Source organism: Gekko japonicus, unplaced genomic scaffold (genome assembly GCF_001447785.1).
Source record: "Gekko japonicus isolate JY-2015 unplaced genomic scaffold, Gekko_japonicus_V1.1 scaffold3219, whole genome shotgun sequence".
Taxonomy (NCBI): domain Eukaryota; kingdom Metazoa; phylum Chordata; class Lepidosauria; order Squamata; family Gekkonidae; genus Gekko; species Gekko japonicus.
In genome coordinates, this window is record NW_015175461.1 from 30,927 (window position 1) to 53,258 (window position 22,332).

Below are 22,332 nucleotides of genomic sequence, written 5' to 3' on the forward strand. Positions count from 1 at the left end.
TAATCTGTGAGAACTGGGTTTGATTCCCCACTCCTCCACTTGCAGCTGCTGGATGACCTTGGGCAAGCCATAGTTCTGTCAGTGCTCTTCTCTCAAGGACAGCTCTCTCAGCTTTGTTTACCTCACAGGGTGTCTGTTGTGGGGAGGGGAAGGGAAAGGAGTTTGTAAGCTGCTCTGAGGCACCTTTGGGTAGTGAAGGGTGGGGTATAAATCCAATCTCCTCTTCTTCTTTTACCTCACAGGGTGCCTGTTGTGGGGAGGGGAAGGGAAAGGAGTTTGTAAGCCGCTCTGAGACTCCTTTGGGTAGTGAAGGGCGGGGTATAAATCCAATCTCTCCTTCTTCTTTGTTTACCTCACAGGGTGTCAGTTGTGGGGAGGGGAAGGGAAAGGAGTTTGTAAGCTGCTCTGAGGCACCTTTGGGTAGTGAAGGGTGGGGTATAAGTCCAATCTCCTCTTCTTCTTTTACCTCACAGGGTGCCTGTTGTGGGGAGGGGAAGGGAAAGGAGTTTGTAAGCCGCTCTGAGACTCCTTTGGGTAGTGAAGGGCGGGGTATAAATCCAATCTCCTCTTCTTCTTTTACCTCCCAGGGTGGCTGTTGTGGGGAGGGGAAGGGAAAGGAGATTGTAAGCCGCTCTGGGACGCCTTTGGGTAGTGCAGGGTGGGGTATAAACCCAATCTCTTCTTCTAAACTCTCATTCCGACCGTTCTCTTGCATTTTAGGAGTTCAACCCCGAGGAGTTTTACCATTTGCTGGAGGCGGCAGAGGATCATGCCAAAGAGGGTCACCTGGTGAAGACGGACATCCCTCGCTACATCATCAGTCAGCTGGGACTCACCCGGGACCCCTTCCCAGGTAGCCCAGGCAAAAAAAACCCCCAAACCCTACAAAAACCAGTATGCAGTCAGGCAGACGTGTATGTATGCGACTGGGCCACCGTACGTGTTCTGTGGTCAATGGTCTGTGACCCCATGCATGTCTCCGCATGCGTGCCTTGTGAGATCTGTGGGTTCCGGCTGTCGAGTTTGGTGTTACATTGGTCCTGAGAGCCACAGACTGTCTCCTTCCCCCTCCGAGGTGCGTTCTCCCACCCGAGGCCATTCTCGTTGTCTCTGCAATAGTCAGGGAAGGGTTGCCAGCCTCCGGGTGGGGCCTGGAGATCTCCCCCAGGATTACAGCTGATCTCCAGACAACAGAGAATCTGTTCCCCTGGAGAAAATGGCCGCTTGGGAGGGTGGACTCCGTCGCGTACCTCATGAGGTCCCTCCCCGAACCCCGCCCTCCGCAGGCTCCATCCCTTAAATCTCCAGAAATTTCCAAGCCAGAGCTGGCAACCCTAGCTCAGGGCAATCCATGTGCTGGGTTGTAAGGTCAGGTGGTCCGAGTGCCAGTTTGGTGTAGTGGTTAAGTGTGCGGACTCTGATCTGGGAGAAACGGGTTTAATTCCCCACTCCTCCGCTTGCACCTGCCGGATGACCTTGCTCCCACCCCCTGCTCCCAGCAGCCCTCAGTCAGAGCAAGAAGCAGCCAGTTAAGTTACAGAGCCCCCTCATTTTATCATTTGTTCTTTAACCGTTTCATCTTCGGTATACCATTTTAACAATATCTTATACATTTTCGAAATACGTTTTTCCCCACCCTCCAACCATGCAACTTCAATTTCATTATTTTCTTCTCTAAAATCAAAGGTTTTTTTGTCCCTTTTATATAAGTCATTTATTTGCCTATATTCCAACCAACCATGTTTAAGTATCATCTCCTCCTGTTTTCAATACAAACGAGTTACCCACTTTTTTCAACACATCTTTATATTGTCTCCAATCCTCCCCCTTATAACCCGGATATGGTTTTATTACCTCTAAAGGCACAATCCACAGAGGTCTTTTATCTAAGAAGAACCTCCTATACCTTAACCATACCTCAAAGAGTACTCTTCTGACAAAATGATGTTTAAAAAGACCATCCATTTTTACCTTTTCATACCACAAGTACACATGCCATCCAAATTTACAGTCATGGCCCTCTAATGCCAGGAGTTTTTTATTGTCCAAAATTATCCATTGTTGCAACCAAGTTAAGCATGCCGCTTCATGGTATAGTCTAAGATTGGGTAGCTGGAGACCTCCTCTCTCTTTTGCATCACATAAGATCTTCATCTTGATCCGTGGCTTTTTACCACCCCAAACAAACTTGGAAATTTCTGTTTGCCATCTCGTCAATACTTTCACGTCCCTTATTATTGGTATTGTCTGAAATAAAAACATCAGTCTTGGCAAGATATTCATCTTAACTACTGCAATTCTTCCCATTAGCGACAAGTTGAATGTATTCCACTTTGTTATATCCTTCTGAATCTTTTACCACAGTTTTTCATAGTTGTTTTTATACAAATCTGTATTTTTCATTGTCAGTTCAACTCCTAAATATCTTGTTTTGTTCACCACTTCACATTGAGCCAACTTTTGCAAGTCTATCTTGCTCTTTTCCGTCATGTTCTTACACATTATCTTAGATTTGTCTTTGTTCAAATAAAATCCAGCTAATTCTCCAAATTATCCTTTTAATCAACCTTGGCATGTTCTGTATAGGCTCCTGTATAGGCTTCTGTATAGTTTATAGTTATAGTTATAGTTATAGTTATAGTTTATAGTTGTGGGCTACCAATAGTAATTGAGGGATTAGGATCCTGGCCCAGGACGAAGCTTCACATGGTGTTTCAATAACTGCGTTCACATACATATCTTGGTCACATTGAATACACCACAGGCTGCTCCACGCACACAGAATACTCCAGAGATTGTTCCAGAAACCTGAACCCAAGCTATCAAAGCAAACCTCTCGTTTGGCCCTCAGTCGACAGACACCTACGCCTGGCCGTTTGCTTCCTCCGCGAAGGAAAAAAGGGCGCAGGAGTGTGTGACTGAGAGCACAGAGACTGGCAGCAAAGGATTCGGGAACCGTTTCCCCGTTCTTGCGTCTACCTCACCGTTGCCTCAGCCTCCCGCTTCACCGTTCCTTTTCCCTCCGTAACCTTTCCCGCTCGCTGTACTCTAAATCGGGCTCTAATGGCTAAATAGTTAGCAGAAAGCTGGGGATGCTGAATAGTTAGCAGAAAGCGTTCACTTTGGGGATGCTTTCGTTCAGGTGATGGGCAGAACCTCAGCTCACAAGGGTTGTGGGTGGTGGGCCTGCTTCTTGCTCGCCTCTGGCAAACTGAGAGCCGAACTAGGCATGATGAGGGGAATCCTTGGACTGCCTCTTGACCAATTTCTTTGGAGGGTGGGGGTGCTCCGAATCCGATCAAAGCACCGGCATTGGGGAGGTGTCTCTAACCCTTCCTCTCAGGTGGAAATCGACACCCGCGCTCAAGTTCCTTTTCTCCTTATGGGGGAAAGGATATTGAGACATGTCCTGTCATGTATAGTTCCGCCCAGTCGTCAGACTTCATTAGGATGCCAGGAAGCATCTACCTGGACTCAGGATTCTGACATTCGGGGAAGTACAGGTCCAATTTTGGGGTGTCGAGGGCAGTGTTCCCTCTAAGCTGAGTTAGTGTGAGCTAGCTCACAGTGTTTTAGCCTCCGGCTCACACATTTTTGTCTTCGCTCAGGAAGGATGGCTCCAGAGCAAACTAATCTATGCAGTAACCAAATCGCTCCCTCACAACTTTAATGTCAGAAGAATTTTTGTTCACGAGACTCCACAGCTTAGAGGGAACATTGGTCGAGGGGCATCCACGGCCCCGAGTTCCAGAAGGACTCCGAAATTACACATCCCAATAGCAAATGCAGATGAATCACTGTTACCAACCTGACGATATACATTGTCATGCCCAATGGTCCCTCTAAGCTGTGGAGTCTTGTGAGCAAAAATTCTACTTTGTCAGCTGCTGGCCTTAAAGTTGTGAGCGAGCCATTTGGCTGCTGCATGAATCCGTTTGGTCCGGAGCCCTCCTTCCTGAGCTGAGACAAACATCTGTGAGCCGGAGTCTAAAAAATGGTGAGCCAGCTCACACTAACTCAGGTTAGAGGGAACACTGGTCATGTCTGCAAGCTAGCGTACATTTCTGGCTGTGTTTGTAGGTGTCAGGTTTTGTGCGTTTTTGCGTTTGCGTGCCCCGAGTTTCACAGTTGTGTCTGTGTTCCACTGTAAGTGAAACAAACGTCTGTTGTATGAGCTAGATTTGAGACCGGTAGCGCCTTAGAGACCAATGAGATTTTTGGGGTATGAGTGTTTGAGAGCTGAAGCTGTCTTTGTCAGATAAGAATTCTTGGAAGGTTCATGCCCTGAAAATCTTGGTCTCTGTGGTCCTTCTGGCCTAGGGTTTCCAGACGCTCTGGTGGAGGAGGCGGTTCCTGGGCGCCAGTCCACATCGCCCCGCCACCAATCAGCTGGTGGGCGGGGGGGGACTTACCCCCCAAAAGAGTGAGGTCCAGCTGATATAGCCGTGATGTGACTATATTATTTCTGGGAGCGATGCTCTGGTATTTGGGCAAAAACGCTATGGTAGAAGCCAAATCTACCATAGAGTTTTTGCCCAAATACCAGAGCATCGCCCTGACATCGCTGCGTGATGAGGCCACTTCCGGTTCACGTCGGAAGTGATGACATAGATACATCGCTACAACGTCGGCTGAGCCGCCTTCCCGCTTCTCCCCTATCCCCTGCTGGTTGCCAGGAGGGCTCTGGCAACCCTGTTCTGGATTCGAATCTAGCTCTTCTACTGCGGACGAACACGGCTACTCTCTGAAACTCGACAATTTGGGCAGGAATCCTGAAGGTTTTTTTCCCATCTTTCGGTATGGAAGCAGGTGTCATGGGGGGTGGGGGTGGGGAGGTATTTGTGAATTTCCTGCATTCTGCAGGGGGGTTGGACTAGATGACCCTGGAGGTCCCTTCCAACTCTCTGATTCTATGAACATCTGCACACGCATTGCTAACATACACATTTTGTAGTGTGTGTTAACACGCATGGGAGCATGTCTTGCCTGTGCATGTGTCCGCCAGCGCATGAGTCGCCTCTCCCGATTCGCCAGCTAAACCTACGTCAGCATGCCGGTGGCAGCGTATGTCTCACCCGCACGTATCAGCATGCTGAGCATGTGCATGTTATCTACCACATGCATACGCCTTAGTGCGCATGCATGGCCGTGCATGCGTCTCGGCTTCACTCTTTCTGTGCTTTCACGAATGACAGCGGGGATGCTAAAGTCTTGTTCCCTTGGCTTTCCCTTTGGCTCTTTCCAAACCCTGTTGTCGTCAGATGTCCTGTGTGTGGAGGAGCACGATAGCGGAGGATCGAACACACCCGAGACAGAGGAGTTCGCGGAGGTCAGTAAGCCGGGCTCGGCTCTGCCGGCTCCACTCCAGCCCTGCGCCACCCACCCCAGCTTTTCACATCTACCCAAATCCCGGAGGCATCTCCGCCCTCACCCCTGTTTACCGTTTCCGCTGCTGCTTGTCGCAAGGGAAACAACTGGGATCGTGCCGGGGAAGGGGAGGGGTGTGTGGAAGTCAGTTGCCTCGGCTAGTCCTCAAACGTCACCTTGAGTTTGGCCAAACATGCAGCCTCGCACAGGGATATCAATCAGTCCGTCAAAGCTTACGTGACGGCTTTTGCCAGCTTAGAATACAGAGAATAAAACCCAGAACGCAAAATAAAAATAAGTTAAAGGGGGTGTCATATAAAATAATCGTACAGAGTAGGGATGCATGAATTATGGGGCAAGATTCGTCTTCTCTCTCTACGTATCGCAAGACAGGCTGCCCAAAATCTAGCCACTGAGCTTGGAGTAGTTAAAATGGAAAGTAGGGATGTGAGAGCAACGACACGTGTAATCACAGGACAACACACAGGCTTCAATAAAGGCGCTAAAGGCATTTAAGTTAAAAGGGCGACAAAAATCCAAATATCCCAGAGACCAACGTAAGGAAACATTTAGAAAAAAGAATCGATGCGTTTCAACTATATAGTCTTCCTCGGTGGTCTCTAAAAATGGCATAGATTCCTAGCATTTATTTATTTTTATTGACTTACTTGGGACCCACAAATTCCTCCCTAAAGGAAACCCAAGGTAGCCTTCATCATTAATTAATTAATTAATTAACCCTCACAACAACAGCCCTGTGAGATAGGCGAGGTTGAGAGTGTGGAACTGTCCCGAGGCCACCCAGTGAACTTCTGGGGCGGAGCGGGGATTCGAACCTGGGTCTCCCAGAACCTAGTTTTACACTAGTTTGGTGTAGTGGTTAAGTGTGCGGATTCTAATCTGGGAGAACCGGGTTTGATTCCCCACTCCTCCACTTGCAGCTGCTGGATGACCTTGGGCAAGCCGTAGTTCTGTCAGAGCTGTCCTTGAAAAAGAGCAGTTCCTGAAAGAGCTCTCTCAGCCCCACCCGCCTCACAGGGTGCCTGTTGTGGGGAGGGGAAGGGAAAGGAGATTGTAAGCCGCTCTGAGTCTCCGAGTGATGGGCGGGCGTATCAGTCCTATCTCTTCTTCTCTTCTAACCACTACACCACACTGCCTCTCTGCATTCAGACGGCCAGTGGGGCATCCACACAGCTAGTTTGGGGAGTAGTTTTCTCCATGACCTGCCGTTTCCCTTCTGTTTTTCACCCTTTGCAGCACCAGTGGGCTTTTTGAGGGCTTTCTTTTTTTAACCAAATGAGTGATCGGTGTTGAGTTACAACATTGTCACCATGATTATTTTTAATATACGAAAGCTGAGGATTCAGAGGTCCGAGTAGATTGTTCCAATAGGTTGTTATAACGTTATCGTGCTGTGGCTATCTAACAGTTGCTGAGTGTTCCTTCTTTTTTAAAAAAAATATTCTAAAAAGTCCTCTGGTGGCCTGCAAGAGAAACCGGCGGCGGCAAGGGTTCGATGGAGGGAAAAGGGCTCCAGTAGTGGGCAGGGAACTTTGAAAACGCGCCCCTTCTCATCCAGACAGCTGGCTAATGCGTTTGGACGGCATTCTTTCCGGAAAAATTCTAGCAAACCGAGGTTGAGAGAGAACGAACGAAGGACAGGGAAAGCCTAGAACAGGGGTCCCTGTGGGCACAGTCACAAAATGGCTACCGCAGGAGGCGGGGCCAGTCACAAAATGGCCGCCGCAGCATGCCTTCAGTCATTCAGGGAAGATTCTTGTGCTGTGGGGGCTCAGTCCATCAAATCTCCAGTGGCCAATCAGAAGCCTTGGTGAGCAAGAACCCCGCCTGGCCCCACCCACTTTCTAAAAACGCCTCACAGGTGCACCCTCCAAAGCCCCTGTTTTCTCCCGAGGAATTGATCTTTCTAGTCTGGAGGAATGCTCCCTCTAAGCTGTGGAGTCCTGTGAGCAAAAGCTCTACTTTGCAAGCTACCGGCATTCAAGTTGCGAGCAAGCGATTTGGCTACTGCGTCAATTAGTTTGCCTCTGGAGCCCTCCTTCCCAGGCGAAGACAGAAATCTGTGCGCCGGAGGCTAAAAAGCTGTGAGCCAGCTCACATTGACTCAGCTTAGAGGGAACACTGGTCTGGAGCCCTCCTTCCTGAGCTAAGACCAAAATGTGTGAACCAGAGGCTAAAAAACTGTGAGCTGGTTCACACTAACTCAGCTTAGAGGGAACACTGTTCTGGAGCCCTCCTTCCTGAGCTAAGACCAAAATGTGTGAGCCGGAGGCTAAAAAACTGTGAGCTGGCTCACACTAACTCAGCTTAGAGGGAACACTGCTCCGGAGCCCTCCTTCCCGGGCGAAGACAGAAATCTGTGCGCCGGAGGCTAAAAAGCTGTGAGCCAGCTCACATTGACTCAGCTTAGAGGGAACACTGGTCTGGAGCCCTCCTTCCTGAGCTAAGACCAAAATGTGTGAGCCGGAGGCTAAAAAACTGTGAGCTGGCTCACACTAACTCAGCTTAGAGGGAACACTGCTCCGGAGCCCTCCTTCCCGGGCGAAGACAGAAATCTGTGCGCCGGACCTTCCTGTTCTTTCTTCTCAAGTACTCACTAGCCTAATCAAGGTATGCTAACCTATGGAGGAGGGGTTAGGGTTGCCAGCCTCCAGGTGGGGCCTGGGGACCACCGGGAATCATGGCTGATCTCCAGACGACCGAGATTGGTTCCTTTGGAGGAAGCAGCGGCTTTGGAGGGCAGGCAGCGGGCAGCGTTGCATCCTCTGCCCTTCCCCCTGCTCTGTCCCCCGATCTCCAGGAATCTCCCCAAGCTGGAGTTGGTGATCGTACTGCTTGCTCAGCACAGACTCTGGTGAGAGATAGGGTTGCCAACTCCAGGTTGGGAAATATCAGGAGATTTTTGGGGGGTGGAGGCTGAGGAAGGCGGGGTTTGGGGGCGGGAGGGACTTCAGTGGGGTCTCATGCCACAGAGTCCATCTTCCAAAGTGAGATTGTCTCTGTCGCCTGGAGATCAATTGTAACCAATGCACCCTCTAAGCTGCAGAGTCTTGTGAGAAAAATCCAGTGAGCTCCTGGCATTAAAGTGGTGAGCAAGCCATTTGGCCGCTGCAGCAATCAGTTTGCTCTGGAGCCACATCCCTTCCTGAGCAGAGACAAAAAACGTGTTAACCGAAAACGCAATCAGTCGCCCTCCCTTGCCCCGTGGTTTCCGGAAACTAGTACCTCGGAGGTACCAGTTTTTTAAGCCGCATCTTCGGCGAGAAGCCTTGGGTTCGCAACGGGAGCTCTACGCTTTCCAGATGTTGCAGTGTGATCACGCCCGGAAAATCCGCCAATCTTCCATCTCTGTAGCGTGGCTAATGCTTCGTGTGACTGCAGCCAAGGTTAAATATACTGTGCTCTCAGCCAGCCAGGTGCTTCGCCGGAACTCAAACAATGCACTAAATACTTCTTAATCCTTCTAAATAACAGATAAATGTTAGTCATACAGACAGACATTTCTCCAGCTCCATTGAGAAGTTCTGAGGCAGAAGATTGGCCCCTCAGGAGCATAAAGAACTCTCTGAGTGACTAAAGATTGGCCAGGAGCTAGTGAAAAGGACCCACATTTATACAAAAAGAATCAATCGGTTTGGCAATCTTATTACATGTGTAAATTACACCTATTGACACTTTTGCTTTGATTTTGGTGGGATCTTCCTACGCAGAGGATGTCCTAACACATTCCAAAGTTTTACAATGTCAAAATATCTCAATTATAGATAGTGCAGGTCTTCAGGTCTTAAATTACATCTATAGGTTTGTTTTTGTTTTTTCTCAGATGTGAAAATGTTCCTTGGTTCAGAGCTCATGAGATAAACCATTCATAAACCACTGCTTTCACTCCTTGGAATCACTTGCTTTTCACTTTTCACTTGCTTTTCTTTGTATTTTGAGTAAAAAATAATGTTGTTAATTGGGTTTGTCTGTGTCTTTTATACAGTTTCCATCTCTGGTACATGACATTACATTTTATAGAATACATAGTCTGGATCAACACCCCTGATCTAACTATTTATCATACCATATGCGAACTCATTTATAAGACGTGGAACAATAAAAAAGTCCACCCTGGAAAAAGAATAATAAAAATTATGATGTATATGGTAAATTCTCCCCCATTGGACTGTTTTGGACTGGAGGCTGGGAGGGAGCTCTGCAACTTACCTGGCTGCTTCTTGCTCTGACTGAGGGCTGCTGGAAGCAGGGGGCGGGGCTTGTTGCATGTGCCCGCCCCCTGGGCTCTTTACTGCCGGAGCTCCGCTCCTGTGCGCTCCCGCAGGAAATGGCCCCTGCCTGTAAGGGAGCTGTGCAGCGTCGTCCCAAACCAAAACAGCAGCGAGGTCTGCCTCATGCACCACTTATGTCTCCTGACCCGATATGCTTGCTTGTTACAGAGCCGTGGGACAACCCAGAAGCCAAAGAAGCCTCCGGGAGAAGGGGACTTTGAAACGATTAAACTGATCAGCAACGGGGCCTACGGGTAAGTCAGCCGCCCTGGGGTACCAGCCTGCTCGGTCACGTCTGCCCAGATGGTTCTCCTGGTTTTTGGTTCCTCTCCAAGACACGGCCCAGGGCTACGGTTGCCAATCTCCAGGTAGTGGCTGGAGACACACACACACCCACCCCGCTATTATAACTGATCTCCAGGAAATAGAGCCGTTCCCCTCGAGAAAATGTCCTTTAATTTACGTAGTGAGCAGCAGGGCTATTTTTGGGCAGGAACGCACAGGAATGGAGTTCCAGCTAGCTCCCAAGTTGGCCACGCCCAGCAGGAACACATTAGCATAATAGGCCACACCCAATAGCAGAAACTCATTAGTATTGGCTACGTTAGGGGTGTGTGGCCAAACATGCAAAGGGGTTCCTGCTACAAAAAAAGGCCCTGGGTTTTGACAACAAACAAGGTAAACAGAATAAGAAGCAAAAGGTGGGTGTGGCTGGATGACTATACTTCTGGTAACATGGGGGTGCGGCCTAATATGCTAATGAGCTATGCTCTCATGGGTGTGGCTGGATATGCTAATGAGTTTCTGTTGTTGGGTGTGGCCTATAATGCTAATGAGTTCCTGATGGGCTTTTTCTACAAAAAAAGCCCTGGTGAGCAGGGTTCCCTCTAAGCTGAGTTAGTATGAGCTTGCTCACAGCTTTTAGCCCCGAGCTCACACATTTTTATCTCGGCTCGGGAAAGGGGGGCTCCAGAGCAAACTGACTGATGCAGCAGCCAAATCGCTCGCTCACAGTTTTAATGCCAGCAGCTCACAAAGTAGAATTTTTGCTCACAAGACTCCACAGCTCAGAGGGAGCATTGGTAGTGAGAGCAGCGGATTTCACGCCCCTTCCCCTGAGAGCCAGCGAAGTATAGGAGTTAAGAGTGCTGGAGCCGTATCTGGGAGACCTGGGTTCGAATCCCCACTCGCACCATGGAAACTCGCTTGGGTGACCTCGGGCCACTCACACTTCCTCAGCCTGACCTACCTCACAGGGTTGTTGTGAGGATGAAATGGGCCCCTATCGTGGAGAAAGGCAAGGTACACATGAAGTAAATTATGAGGGGAAGAAGAAGAAGATGAGATTGGATGTATACCCTGCCCTTCACTACCCAAAGGAGTCTCAGAGCGGCTGACAAACTCCTTTCCCTTCCCCTCCCCACAACAGACACCCTGTGAGGTAAAAGAAGAAGAAGAAGATATTGGATTTATACCCTGCCCTTCACCACCCAAAGGAGTCTCAGAGCGGCTCACAAACTCCTCTCCCTTTCCCTCCCCACCACAGACACCCTGTGAGGTAGGCGGGGCTGAGAGAGCTCTTGACAGAAACGGCTCTTTTTCAAGAACAGCTGTGCCAGAACTATGGCTTGCCCAAGGTCATCCAGCCAGGTGCAAGTGGAGGAGTGGGGAATATAACCCGGTTCTCCCATATTAGAGTCCGCGTACTTAACCACAACACCAAACTGGCTTTCAGAACAAACTGACGTTGCCAAAGATCGAACCTGAGCGTTGTTGCGTGCAGAGCGGATGCCCTTGCACTGAGCCACAGCCATGGCCGCGCACGGTTTCTGTCTCTTGTGACTTCGGGATGGGTTGGGGAGCCCTACTGGCTAGCGCCCAGGGAGCGACTCCCCTCCTGCTGACCGCGTCTCCTCTGCTTCTTCCCTCTCTCAGAGCCGTGTACCTGGTGCGGCACAAAGAGACCCGCCAGCGCTTTGCCATGAAGAAGATCAACAAGCAGAACCTCATTCTGCGCAACCAGATCCAACAGGCCTTTGTGGAGCGGGACATCCTGACGTTCGCCGAGAACCCCTTCGTGGTCAGCATGTTCTGCTCTTTCGAGACGAAGCGCTACCTCTGCATGGTCATGGAGTATGTCGAAGGTATGGGGGGGGGATTAATATCCTGGCCCCACTGGTGGACCTCCTGAGGGCCCCTGGTATTTCTGGCCACTGTGTGACACAGAGTGTTGGACTGGAGGGGCCACTGGCCTGATCCAACATTGGCTTATCTTAAGTTCTTATGTATGGGGCAAGGGATGCTCTGTGTTCTTGGTGCTTGGGGGGGGGGGCAACAGTGGGAGGGTTCCTAGTGTTCTGGCCCCACTGCTGGACCTCCTGATGGAACCTGGTATTTTTGGCCACTGTGTGACAGAGTGTTGGACTAGATGGGCCATTGGCCTGATGTCTGGCGTCTCTTATGTTCTTATGGGGGGGGGGGTGGAGGCCCTGGTGGCATGGGTTCTCTACGGCTGCCTCCGCCCTAGGCCCCAACGCAGTGCCATGGGCACCATGCAACCGGCCGTCACCGTTCCTGGTGTCTGGTGCCCACCAAGTGTTTTGAGAAAGAGAGCAGGGCCAGGTTTCCGACTGGCCACCAGAGACTTGCTTGGATGTGCGGATTTTTACAAAAGTACAGAGTGTTGGACTGGATGGGCCTTTGGCCTGATCCAACATTGGCGTCTCTTATGTTCTTATGGGGGGGTGGAGGCCCTGGTGGCATGGATTCTCTACGGCTGCCTTCGCCTAGGCCCCAATGCAGTGCCCGTGGGCACCATGCTACCGGCCGTAACCGTTCCTGGTGTCCGGCGCCCACCAAGTGTTTTGAGAAAGAGAGCAGGGCCAGGTTTCCGACTGGCCACCGGAGACTTGCTTGGATGTGCAGATTTTTACAAAAGGGTGCTTCGGCAGCAATGGTAAGCAGTGGCAGCCGTTACGTGGCCGGCTCAGCTCCCCGCAGCGGTCATTTGGTGGCAGCTGTTTTGTGGCTGTGCCCTCCGCTTCATGTCGGAATTCCAAAAGTGCCCGTAAGCTCAAAAAGTTTGGAGACCTCTGACCTAGTCGGTGCCTGGGCAACACTGGTCCAGGGAGCAGCTGTTTTGGCCGGGTTCAGAAGGCTGTTGGGGGTGCAGGACTTTACAGAGTGAATTCGTCCAATCAAGAACTTCAAGGATCGTGTCAGAAATAGAGATGTAAAATTTCCGGAAATTTTGAAGCTCGGAAAAAAACCTGGTTTTTTTTCCGGTTTTTTTCGGGGGGAAACGGAAATTTTCGGAAAAATTGAAAAAAATGCTACATTAGCATTTCTTTTGTCTTTTCTAGATTGAAAGTCATTCTATTACTTTAGGAACATAAAATATGACTATGGACATTTTTACTTGGCATGAAATTATCACAACTAGCATATTAAAAATATAGTGTATCTAAACAATTATTACAAACAGAATACCCATCCACATGCAAAAACAAAACTGAAACTTTTTTATTTTCTTCTGACAATCGCACCTCCTAAAGGAAGAAATGCATCTTGTTCTTGCATTGGAGAGTTCAGTTTGTAACCCATGTTAAAATAAAATGTTCCATAATCAATTTTTTTTCTTTTCTTTTCTTTTTTCAATTTTTCCAATTTTTCGGAAAAAAACCAAAAAGGCTTCAGGAAAAAAACGGGGGAAAAACGTTTTTTTTCTGAATTTTTCTGGTTTTTTTCCGGGCCTTCACATCTCTAGTCAGAAATCAACTGCATTTGCCATGCCATTTGCCTAACCCAAGAACCCGCTCTGGTTAACGGGCCACCATCTTGCTTCCGCACAAGAACATGATTTTATTGTATTCATAACAAGGCTGTGCTTCGGGCAAACTTGGAACAGTGGGCCAACATCCTCCTCACCTGTTTTCACTGCCCCAGGAGGTGGTGGCAGCTACAAGCACGGACGGCTTCAAGAGGGAATTAGATAAACATACAGAGCAGAAGTCCATCAGTGGCTATGTGCCACAAGGTATAGATAGAAACTCTTGGTCAGGGGCAAGGGATGCTCTGTCTTCTTGGTGCTTGGGGGTGGGGGGCAACAGTGGAAGGGCTTCTGGTGTCCTAGCCCCACTGCTGGACCTCCTGATGGCACCTGGTATTTTTGGCCACTGTGTGACACAGAGTGTTGGATCGGATGAGCCATTGGCCTGATCCAACATTGGCTTCTCTTATGTTCTTATAAGAGGGAATTGGATATGGAGCAGAGGTCCATCAGTGGCTATGAGCCACAAGGTATAGATAGGAACTCTTGGTCTGGAGCAAGTGATGCTCTGTCTTGGTGCTTGGGGGTGGGGGGCAACAGTGGGAGGGCTTCTGGTGTCCTGACCCCACTGCTGGACCTCCTGAGGGCACCTGGTATTTTTGGCCACTGTGTGACACAGAGTGTTGGACGGGATGGGCCACTGGCCTGATCTAACATTGGCTTCTCTTACGTTCTTATGGTCCTCTCCCTAATAATGCTCCCTCTAAGCTGTGGAGCCTCGTGAGCAAAAATTCTACTTTGTGAGCTCCTGGCATTGAAGTTGTGAGCGAGCGATTTGCCAACCGCATCAGTTAGTTTGCTCTGGAGCCATCCTTCCTGAGCTAAGACCAAAATGTGTGAGCTGGAGGCTAAAAAACTGTGAGCGAGCTCACGCTAACTCAGCTTAGAGGGAACACTGTAATCCCTAACCACTGGGCCTTCCTCCCACCAGGTGGGGACTGCGCCACGCTGCTGAAGAATATCGGGGCACTGCCCGTCGAGATGGCCCGCATGTACTTCGCCGAGACCGTCCTCGCCCTGGAGTACCTACACAACTATGGCATTGTCCATCGGGACCTGAAGCCTGATAAGTACGCGGCCGAGGGGTAGCCCCCACCCCCACCCCGTTTGGTGTAGTGGTTAGGAGCGCAGACTCTAATCTGAGAGAACTGAGTTTGATTCCCCAACTCCTCCATGTGAAGCAAGCTGGGTGAACTTGGGCAAGCCACAGTTCTCTCAGAGCTGTTAACTCAAGCGCTGTTCTCGTGAGAGCTCTCTCAGCCCTGCCGATCTCACAGGGTGTCTGTAGTGCGGAGGGGAAGGGGTCTGTAAACTGCTCTGAGACTCCCAAGTGAAGGGTGGAGTATAAATCCAATCTCCTCCTCCTCCTCTTCTTCTTCTTCTCGTCCCCCTCCTCCTCTTCTTGTTCTCCTCCTCCTCCTCTTCTCCTCCTCCTCCACCACCACCTCTTCTTCTTGTTGTTGTTCTTCTGCTCCTCCTTCTATTCTTATCCTCCTCCTCTTCCTCCACTTCTCCTCCTCCTCCACCACCTCTTCTTCTTGTTGTTGTTCTTCTGCTCCTCCTCCTCCTCTTCCTCCACCTCTTCTTCTTTCTCTTCTTCTTGTTCTCCTCCTCCTATTCTTCTTCTTCTTCTTCTTCTTCTTCTCCTCCTCCTCCTCTTCCTCCACTTCTCCTCCTCCTCTTCCTTCTTCCTCTTTCCTTCCTTCCTTCCTTTCTTCCTTCCTTCTTCTCCCCCCCATGGGGAGGCAAACACATTCCTTGCTGAAGGGTCTGACTCATTACCCCCACCCCTCACCGCGTTCCTCTGTCACCTCTGGGTCGAGGGGGTAGCCGCGATGTGCCCTCCAGCCTCTCTGATTCTTCTTCCGCTTCCTCCCCAGCCTCCTCATCACCTCCATGGGGCACATCAAGCTGACGGACTTTGGCCTCTCCAAGATGGGGCTCATGAGCCTCACCACCAACCTCTACGAAGGCCACATTGAGAAGGACGCCCGGGAGTTCCTCGATAAACAGGTGGGGTATTCGTGCGTGTGAGCATCTGTAACCGTCCCGCAGGACCTGTGAGACGGAGCTCTTCCGCCAGGCTTTTGGGGAGGCAGCCTCTCCTATTATCATACTGTTACCTCTCTGTTACTCATAATGATCACCACCTTGGTGTGGTGGTGAAGTGCGCAGATTCTAATCTGGGACAACCGGGTTTGATTCCCCACTCCTCCTTCACATGCAGCTGCTGGTGTGACCTTGGGTCAGTCACAAGTTCTCTCAGAGCTGTTCTCTCAGGAGCAGTCCTCAAGAGAGATCTCTCAGCCCCACCTACCTCACAGGGTGTCTGCTGTGGGGAGGGGAAGGGAAAGGAGATTGTAAGCCGCTCTGAGACTCCTTTGGGTAGTGAAGGGCGGGGTATAAATCTCTTCTCTGTGTTTGGTGAGAGCCACTTTGGCGTGGTGGTTAGGAGCGCGGACTCTAATCTGGGAAAACCAGGTTCGATTTCCCCACTCCTCCACTTGCAGCTGCTGGATGACCTTGGGCAAGCCGTAGTTCCGTCAGATGCAGCTTGAAGCCTGTATTTTCTTGGCTGCTAAAGCAAAGAGTGACGCTCTATAGGAGACAAGTGGATCAGCACCCGAGAGAAGGAAAAAACAGCTTTTCTGTGTTTGTTTTATTTGTCTGTGTTTGTGTGGAACCTCCTTTTGGAGAACTCACAAGAAGTGACATTTTAATTAATTTATTTATTTATCTTTGGATTTGTATCCTGCCCTCCCCGAAGGCTCAGCGTGGCTCACTGTTGAACTACTGACCTTCCACAGCCTGCAGTTCAGCGTCTTAACCACTTGAGCCACCGAAGCTCCACTATTTGGTATTAGTCATAATTAAAAGAAGAAAGGGAGCTGCGGTGGCTCAAGCGGTTAAGACGCTGAACTGCAGGCTGTGGAATGATAGTAATAACCATATTAGTCCAAAAAGTGGGGGGGAAGGAATACTTGTAAAAAGAATAAAATAAGAAATAAGGATTTAATAGTTAAGAAGGTGTTTGAAAACAAAAGTGAGAGTTAAAGTATGAGTTGTGATTAAAAAGATATAAATAAGAAAACTATTATTATAGTGTTGGTGAAGTTAACTAGCATGGTTTTCAGAGAAGATAATTATTTAATATATATGCAGAGTACATCATGCGAAATGCTGGCCTGGATGAATCACAAGCGGGAATTAAGATTGCTGGGGAAAAGATCAACAACCTCAGATATGCAGACGATACCACTCTATTGGCAGAAAGTGAAGAGGACCTAAAGAGCCTCTTGCTCAGGGTCAAAGAGGAGAGCGCAAAAGTGGGCTTGAAGCTCAACATCAAAAAAACTAAGATCATGGCATCCGGCCCCATCACTCCTTGGCAAATAGAAGGGGAAGTCGTGGAAGTAGTGACAGACTTCACGTTCCTGGGATCCCAGATCACCGCAGACTGTGACTGCAGCCATGAAATTAAAAGACGCCTGCTCCTTGGGAGGAAAGCAATGGCGAACCTAAACAGCATGATAAAAAGTAGAGACATCACCCTGCCAACAAAAGTCCACATGGTCAAAGCAATGGTATTCCCAGTAGTCATGTATGGCTGCGAGAGTTGGACTATAAGGAAGGCCAAGCGCCGAAGAATAGATTCTTTTGAACTATGGTGCTGGAGAAGACTCTTGAGAGTCCCTTGGACTGCAAAAAGATCAAATCAGTCAATCCTAAAAGAAATCAACCCTGACTGTTCCCTGGAAGGCCAGATAATGAAACTGAAGCTCAAATACTTTGGCCACCAAATGAGAAGGGAGCACTCACTGGAAAAGACCCTGATGCTGGGAAAGATTGAAGGTCAAAGAAGACGGGGACGGCAAAGGATGAGATGGTTAGACAGTGTCATCAATCTACCACTGCTGGCTTAGGCCTCACCCTTTGCTGAAATGAAGTCATAACAGGTGAGGTCTCCAGGCCGGCGCGCTTCATAATTAGTTTGGTTTTTCTGTGCTTTCTCAGAGAACTCCTGGAAAAACTAAGAGTTTTTTTTTAACATGATACATTCTCCAAGAAAGCTCAGAATGCTGGCAGATCTAAGGAAGCTCCTTCTTATTCTTCCCTCCTGCTTTCTCTTCCTCGCCCCTTCCCCAAGCAATTTTATAGGTACAAACAGGGCTCTTTTTGTAGAAAAAGCCCAGCAGGAACTCATTAGCATAATAGGCCACACCCAACAGCAGGAACTCATTAGCATATTGGGCCACACCCCTGACAGCACCGCTCATTAGCACATTAGGCCGCACCCCCATGTTACCAGAAGTGTGGTCATCCAGCCACACCCACCTTTTGCTTCTTATTCTGTTTACCTTGTTTGTTGTCAAAATCAAGGCCTTTTTTGTAGCCGGAACTCCTTTGCATGTTAGGCCACACACCCCTAATATAGTCAATCCTAATGAGTTTCTGCTGCTGGGTGTGGCCTATTATGCTAATGAGTTCCTGCTGGGCGTGGCCAGCTTGGGAGCCAGCCGGAACTCCGTTCCTGTGCGTTCCTGCCCCAAAATAGCCCTGTATATATATATTAGCCAGAGTCGACCAAGATCTGAAGAGACCAGGCTGGCCTGGGCCATCTCGGTCAGGGCAGATCTGAGCTAACTCAGTGAAAATTGGCATCTTGGCAGGTGTGTGGCACCCCTGAATACATTGCTCCTGAGGTGATCCTTCGCCAAGGCTACGGGAAGCCGGTGGACTGGTGGGCGATGGGCATCATCCTGTATGAATTCCTGGTGGGGTGCGTGCCCTTCTTCGGAGACACGCCGGAGGAGCTCTTTGGCCAGGTCATCACCGGTAGGTGGAAGGCGGACGTTAGTCCTTCCGGTACAGCCGGGAGCAGTCCACCAGCCTCACATTGCTAAGGTGGGGGGAGGGAGCCAATGTTCTTTTCTGGTCATGAACACAAGATCAAACCAGGGTAGAGCGGGGTTATGCCGAGCCAGAAAGAAGACAGGAGGGGTCTTTTGGATCTGGCGACTCCAGGACGCTTTCCTCTTTTGTCGTCAAGTTGGGATAGTTTGTGAGATACAGAGGTCTGCGTAGCAACCCAGCACCTCCTCGGTGGTCTCCCCCTCCAAGGATTAACCAGGGCCGACCCGGCTTAGCTTCCGAGATCTGAAAAGATCCGGCTAGCCTGGGCGATCCAGGTCAGGGCTCAGGAAGTAATCACTCGTATAAATTTTGCAGTAGGATACTCATTGATCTTTGAGGACGCTCCTGTACTTTTAACCTATTTGCCCGTCTTGGAGGCTAACCGATGGTCCATGAAAGTGGAGCTTCCATGCCCCTAGAATTGCGAAAACACTTCTGTTCCAACAGTGGAGAGGCAAATGTCCACCTCCTGTAGTCCAGTGGATTGAGGGTCTCACAACCTTACCAACGTTCGTGTGTAACAGTTCTGCATGGAGAGGCTTTGAGATATTTGGAAACTGTCAGACTCCTGGTCAAGTTATTCTCAGCCACGCTCTCTTTGGCAGTGATATGTTGATTGAGTTATAAGCAAGATCCAGGCCATATCAGCACCGTGCAAACCAAAGTGGGAGATCACGGGATGGGAAAGGAAGCTGACAACTGTGATGTAGAATGCCAAAAAAAAAAGGTTCTTCACCAACCTGTAAGTTCTTTTTTCAGTATTCAGTTGACTGGAAGCAATTCAAACGCCATCAACCCCAACGAACCACACATATCACATCTCGTTTCGTGTAGACCTTTATCAGAGTGGGTAGCGTTGAAATACCTAAATAATGTTAATCCATTTGGCAAACACGCTAGTCATATCTCATAGTCACATTCATCAAATCCATTAGTAAACTGGTGAAGAACCTTTTTTTTTTGGCACTATACATCACGGTTTGCTTCCTTTCAACATAACAGTACCGTGTCAGATCTGAAGATGTTGGCGGGTACAATCACAGATCTAGGTAATTTAAATGTTACCCTTCCCAAGGCCCACTCGTACGTGGTCAGGGTCGCAAAATCGCCTGACTCTACCTGGCCCAAAAGATGCCAGACTGGCCATAACGAGGGCCAGGGCCTTTTCAGTGGCAGCTCCACACTGGCGGAATGAGCTCCTGGAGGACATCAGGGCCCCGCGGGACCTCTTACAGTTCCGCAGGGCCCGTGAAATGGAGCTCTTCCACCAGGTCTTCGATTAGGAGCCGCCACTGAGGAATGTACCATCGTAAGTTTCTGCCCACAGACAACCCCTTCCAAGAGTCTTCTCTGTGCTCTGCTGCTTTCAGATGACATCTTGTGGCCAGAAGGGGAAGAGGCACTTCCTGCAGATGCTCAGGACCTTATTTCCTGCCTCCTGCAGACCAATCCTCTTCTGCGTCTGGGTGCAGGTAAGGACTGGTGCCGATAGGTGGGCTACTGTGGGTGATGGCCCTGCTAGTAATTCCCTCGTTTTCTGCTGCTGTAAATTTGCAAAAGGGGACACTGAACTGTTGACTGACTTTGGGTTTGAAAAGGTCATAAGAACATAAGAAGAGCCCTGCTGGATCAGACCAGGGAGGGTCCAACAGTGGCCAGCCAGTCCCTCTGGAGGGCCAGCAACAGGGCAGAGAGGCCGAGGCCTTCCCATGATAAGAGCATCAGAAGAGCCCTGCTGGGTCAGACCAGTGAGGGTCCACCTAGTCCAGCCTCCCGTCTCACACAGGGGCCAGCCAGTCCCTCTGGAGGGCCAGCAACAGGGCAGAGAGGCCGAGGCCTTCCCATGATAAGAGCATCAGAAGAGCCCTGCTGGGTCAGACCAGTGAGGGTCCACCTAGTCCAGCCTCCCGTCTCACACAGGGGCCAGCCAGTCCCTCTGGAGGGCCAGCAACAGGGCAGAGAGGCTGAGGCCTTCCCCTGATAAGGACACCAGAAGAGCCCTGCTGGGTCAGACCAGGGAGGGTCCCTTTAGTCCACCCTCCCGTCTCACTCAGGGGCCAGCCAGTTCCTCTGGAGGGCCAACAACAGGGTACAGATGTTGCCTCCTGGCTCTGGGATTCAGAGGTTTAGTGCCTTTGAATCTGGAGGTTCCCCTCAGTCACCAGGGCTAGTAGCCATTTACATACTTATCCCCCATGAATCTATCTAATCCCCTTTTCAAGCTGTTTATTCCTGTGGCCATCACTATATCCTCTAGCAACAAATACCGCATTTTAATCCCTCTCTGTGTAAAGTAGTAGAAGAAGAAGAAGATAAGAGATTGGATTTATACCCCGCCCTTCACTTGGAGTCTCAGAGCGACTGACAAACTCCTTTCCCTCCCCCTCCCCACCACAGACACTCTGTGAGGTGGGTGGGGCTGAGAGAGCTCTGACACAAACTGCTCTTTCAGGAACCGCTGTGCCAGAGCTTGTGACTGACCCAAGGTCACATCAGCAGGTGCAGGTGGAGGAGTGGGGAATCAAACCCGGTTCTCCCAGATTAGAGTCCGCGCACTTAACCACCACACCAAACTGGCATGTCCGGCCCTCATAGCATTCCCTTTTGTCCATCCTGAACCTACTGCCCATCAGCTTCATCAGACGCTTTCGAGTTCTAGTATTTTGGGAAAGGGAGAAAAATCCTTGTGGGCCTTCCCCATTTTCACTGTTTAGGAGCGGCATCACTGCTTTCTTGGCAAGACCGCCGTGTTGCCCACCCACCCACTCGCACACGCACACCCTCGCCGGTCTGTCCTGGCCCCCCAATTATCACAACACACACACCCCGGTTTGATTCGTGGTGGTTTCCTGGAGAGGGCACCATTGTGGATTGTTTTGCAGGCGGCGCTTACGAAGTGAAGCAGCACTCCTTCTTCAAAGACCTGGACTGGAACGGACTCCTGAGGCAGAAAGCGGAGTTCATCCCCCACCTGGAGTCGGAGGAAGACACCAGCTATTTTGACAGCAAGTATCGCACAACCTAGCAGTTCAAAAGCAAGACATTGCAAGTAGATAAATAGGGACCACTGCGGTGGGAAGGGAACAGCGTTCCGTGCGCCTTGGTGTTTAGTCATGCCGGCCCGAGAACCCCAGGAACGACTCTCGACTTCGGCTTGGAAACGGAGATGAGCACCGCCACCCTAGAGTCGGACTCGACTGGCTTTCGAGCATGGGACCCTTTACCTTGACCTTTTTATCGCACAGGGGTGGCTGTGTTGGCCTGCCGAGGGAACGAGAAACGGGAACCTTGTAGCCCCTTTACACAAGGTTCCCCAACGCTGGCACCATAGCGGCTGCCAATACTTCACTTGGCACCCACTCAGCTTTTTAGAAAATGGGGGGGGCCTTTGGTAAGGGCTCGTTACTGGCTTCCTTCATTCAAGTGAAAGAGTTTTCCACTAGATGATGAGGAGGATGAGTAAGCAACAGGTGTGGCTCCACTCCTCCTTTACGATTTCGTTCTTCCCAGGAGACATGAAGAGGGAGGTGTTGTGTGTGGTTCTGCCTCCCAGGGCAGCCCTTTTCTACATGGCTCCGCTTCCTGTGGGAAGCCATTTGGGGAGTGGCACTTCCTTCCTGTCAGAATTACAAAGGCACCTTCAGACTCTAAAAGCCTTGAAGCAGAGGATTAGGCCCCCGGAGGGCTTCTCTCAGGCCCGCAGTGGAACTGGCTGTCTTCTGATTCTTCTTCCAGTTCTGCTGCTGCTGCATCATCCTAGGTTTGCAGCTTACAGATACACACCTGAGCAGCATACTCAAGATTGCAACAGCACAGACATTTTGATGCAATAATTCAGAGCCAAGAGGTGTCAGTTATCAGACACTGTTCAATAAACAGAATATTGCAAGAGTGCTGATGTTTTAAGCATGTTTTTATTTTAAGTGAAAA

The 22,332-nt window shown here is 49.9% G+C and overlaps 1 protein-coding gene across 1 annotated transcript in view; it reads left to right on the forward strand.

The window, feature by feature from the left end:
• MAST1 (microtubule associated serine/threonine kinase 1) overlaps positions 1–22,332 on the forward strand; it is a gene marked incomplete at its 5' end in the record, with an annotated part of 63,270 nt that overhangs the window by 21,599 nt on the left and 19,339 nt on the right. The window contains 9 exons of the mRNA XM_015425912.1: positions 721–853; positions 5,262–5,329; positions 9,828–9,913; positions 11,595–11,803; positions 14,420–14,558; positions 15,369–15,501; positions 18,159–18,324; positions 19,773–19,874; positions 21,285–21,407. Of these exons, the coding sequence (XP_015281398.1) occupies positions 721–853; positions 5,262–5,329; positions 9,828–9,913; positions 11,595–11,803; positions 14,420–14,558; positions 15,369–15,501; positions 18,159–18,324; positions 19,773–19,874; positions 21,285–21,407 (1,159 nt within the window). The remainder of the gene's footprint in view (positions 1–720; positions 854–5,261; positions 5,330–9,827; positions 9,914–11,594; positions 11,804–14,419; positions 14,559–15,368; positions 15,502–18,158; positions 18,325–19,772; positions 19,875–21,284; positions 21,408–22,332) is intronic.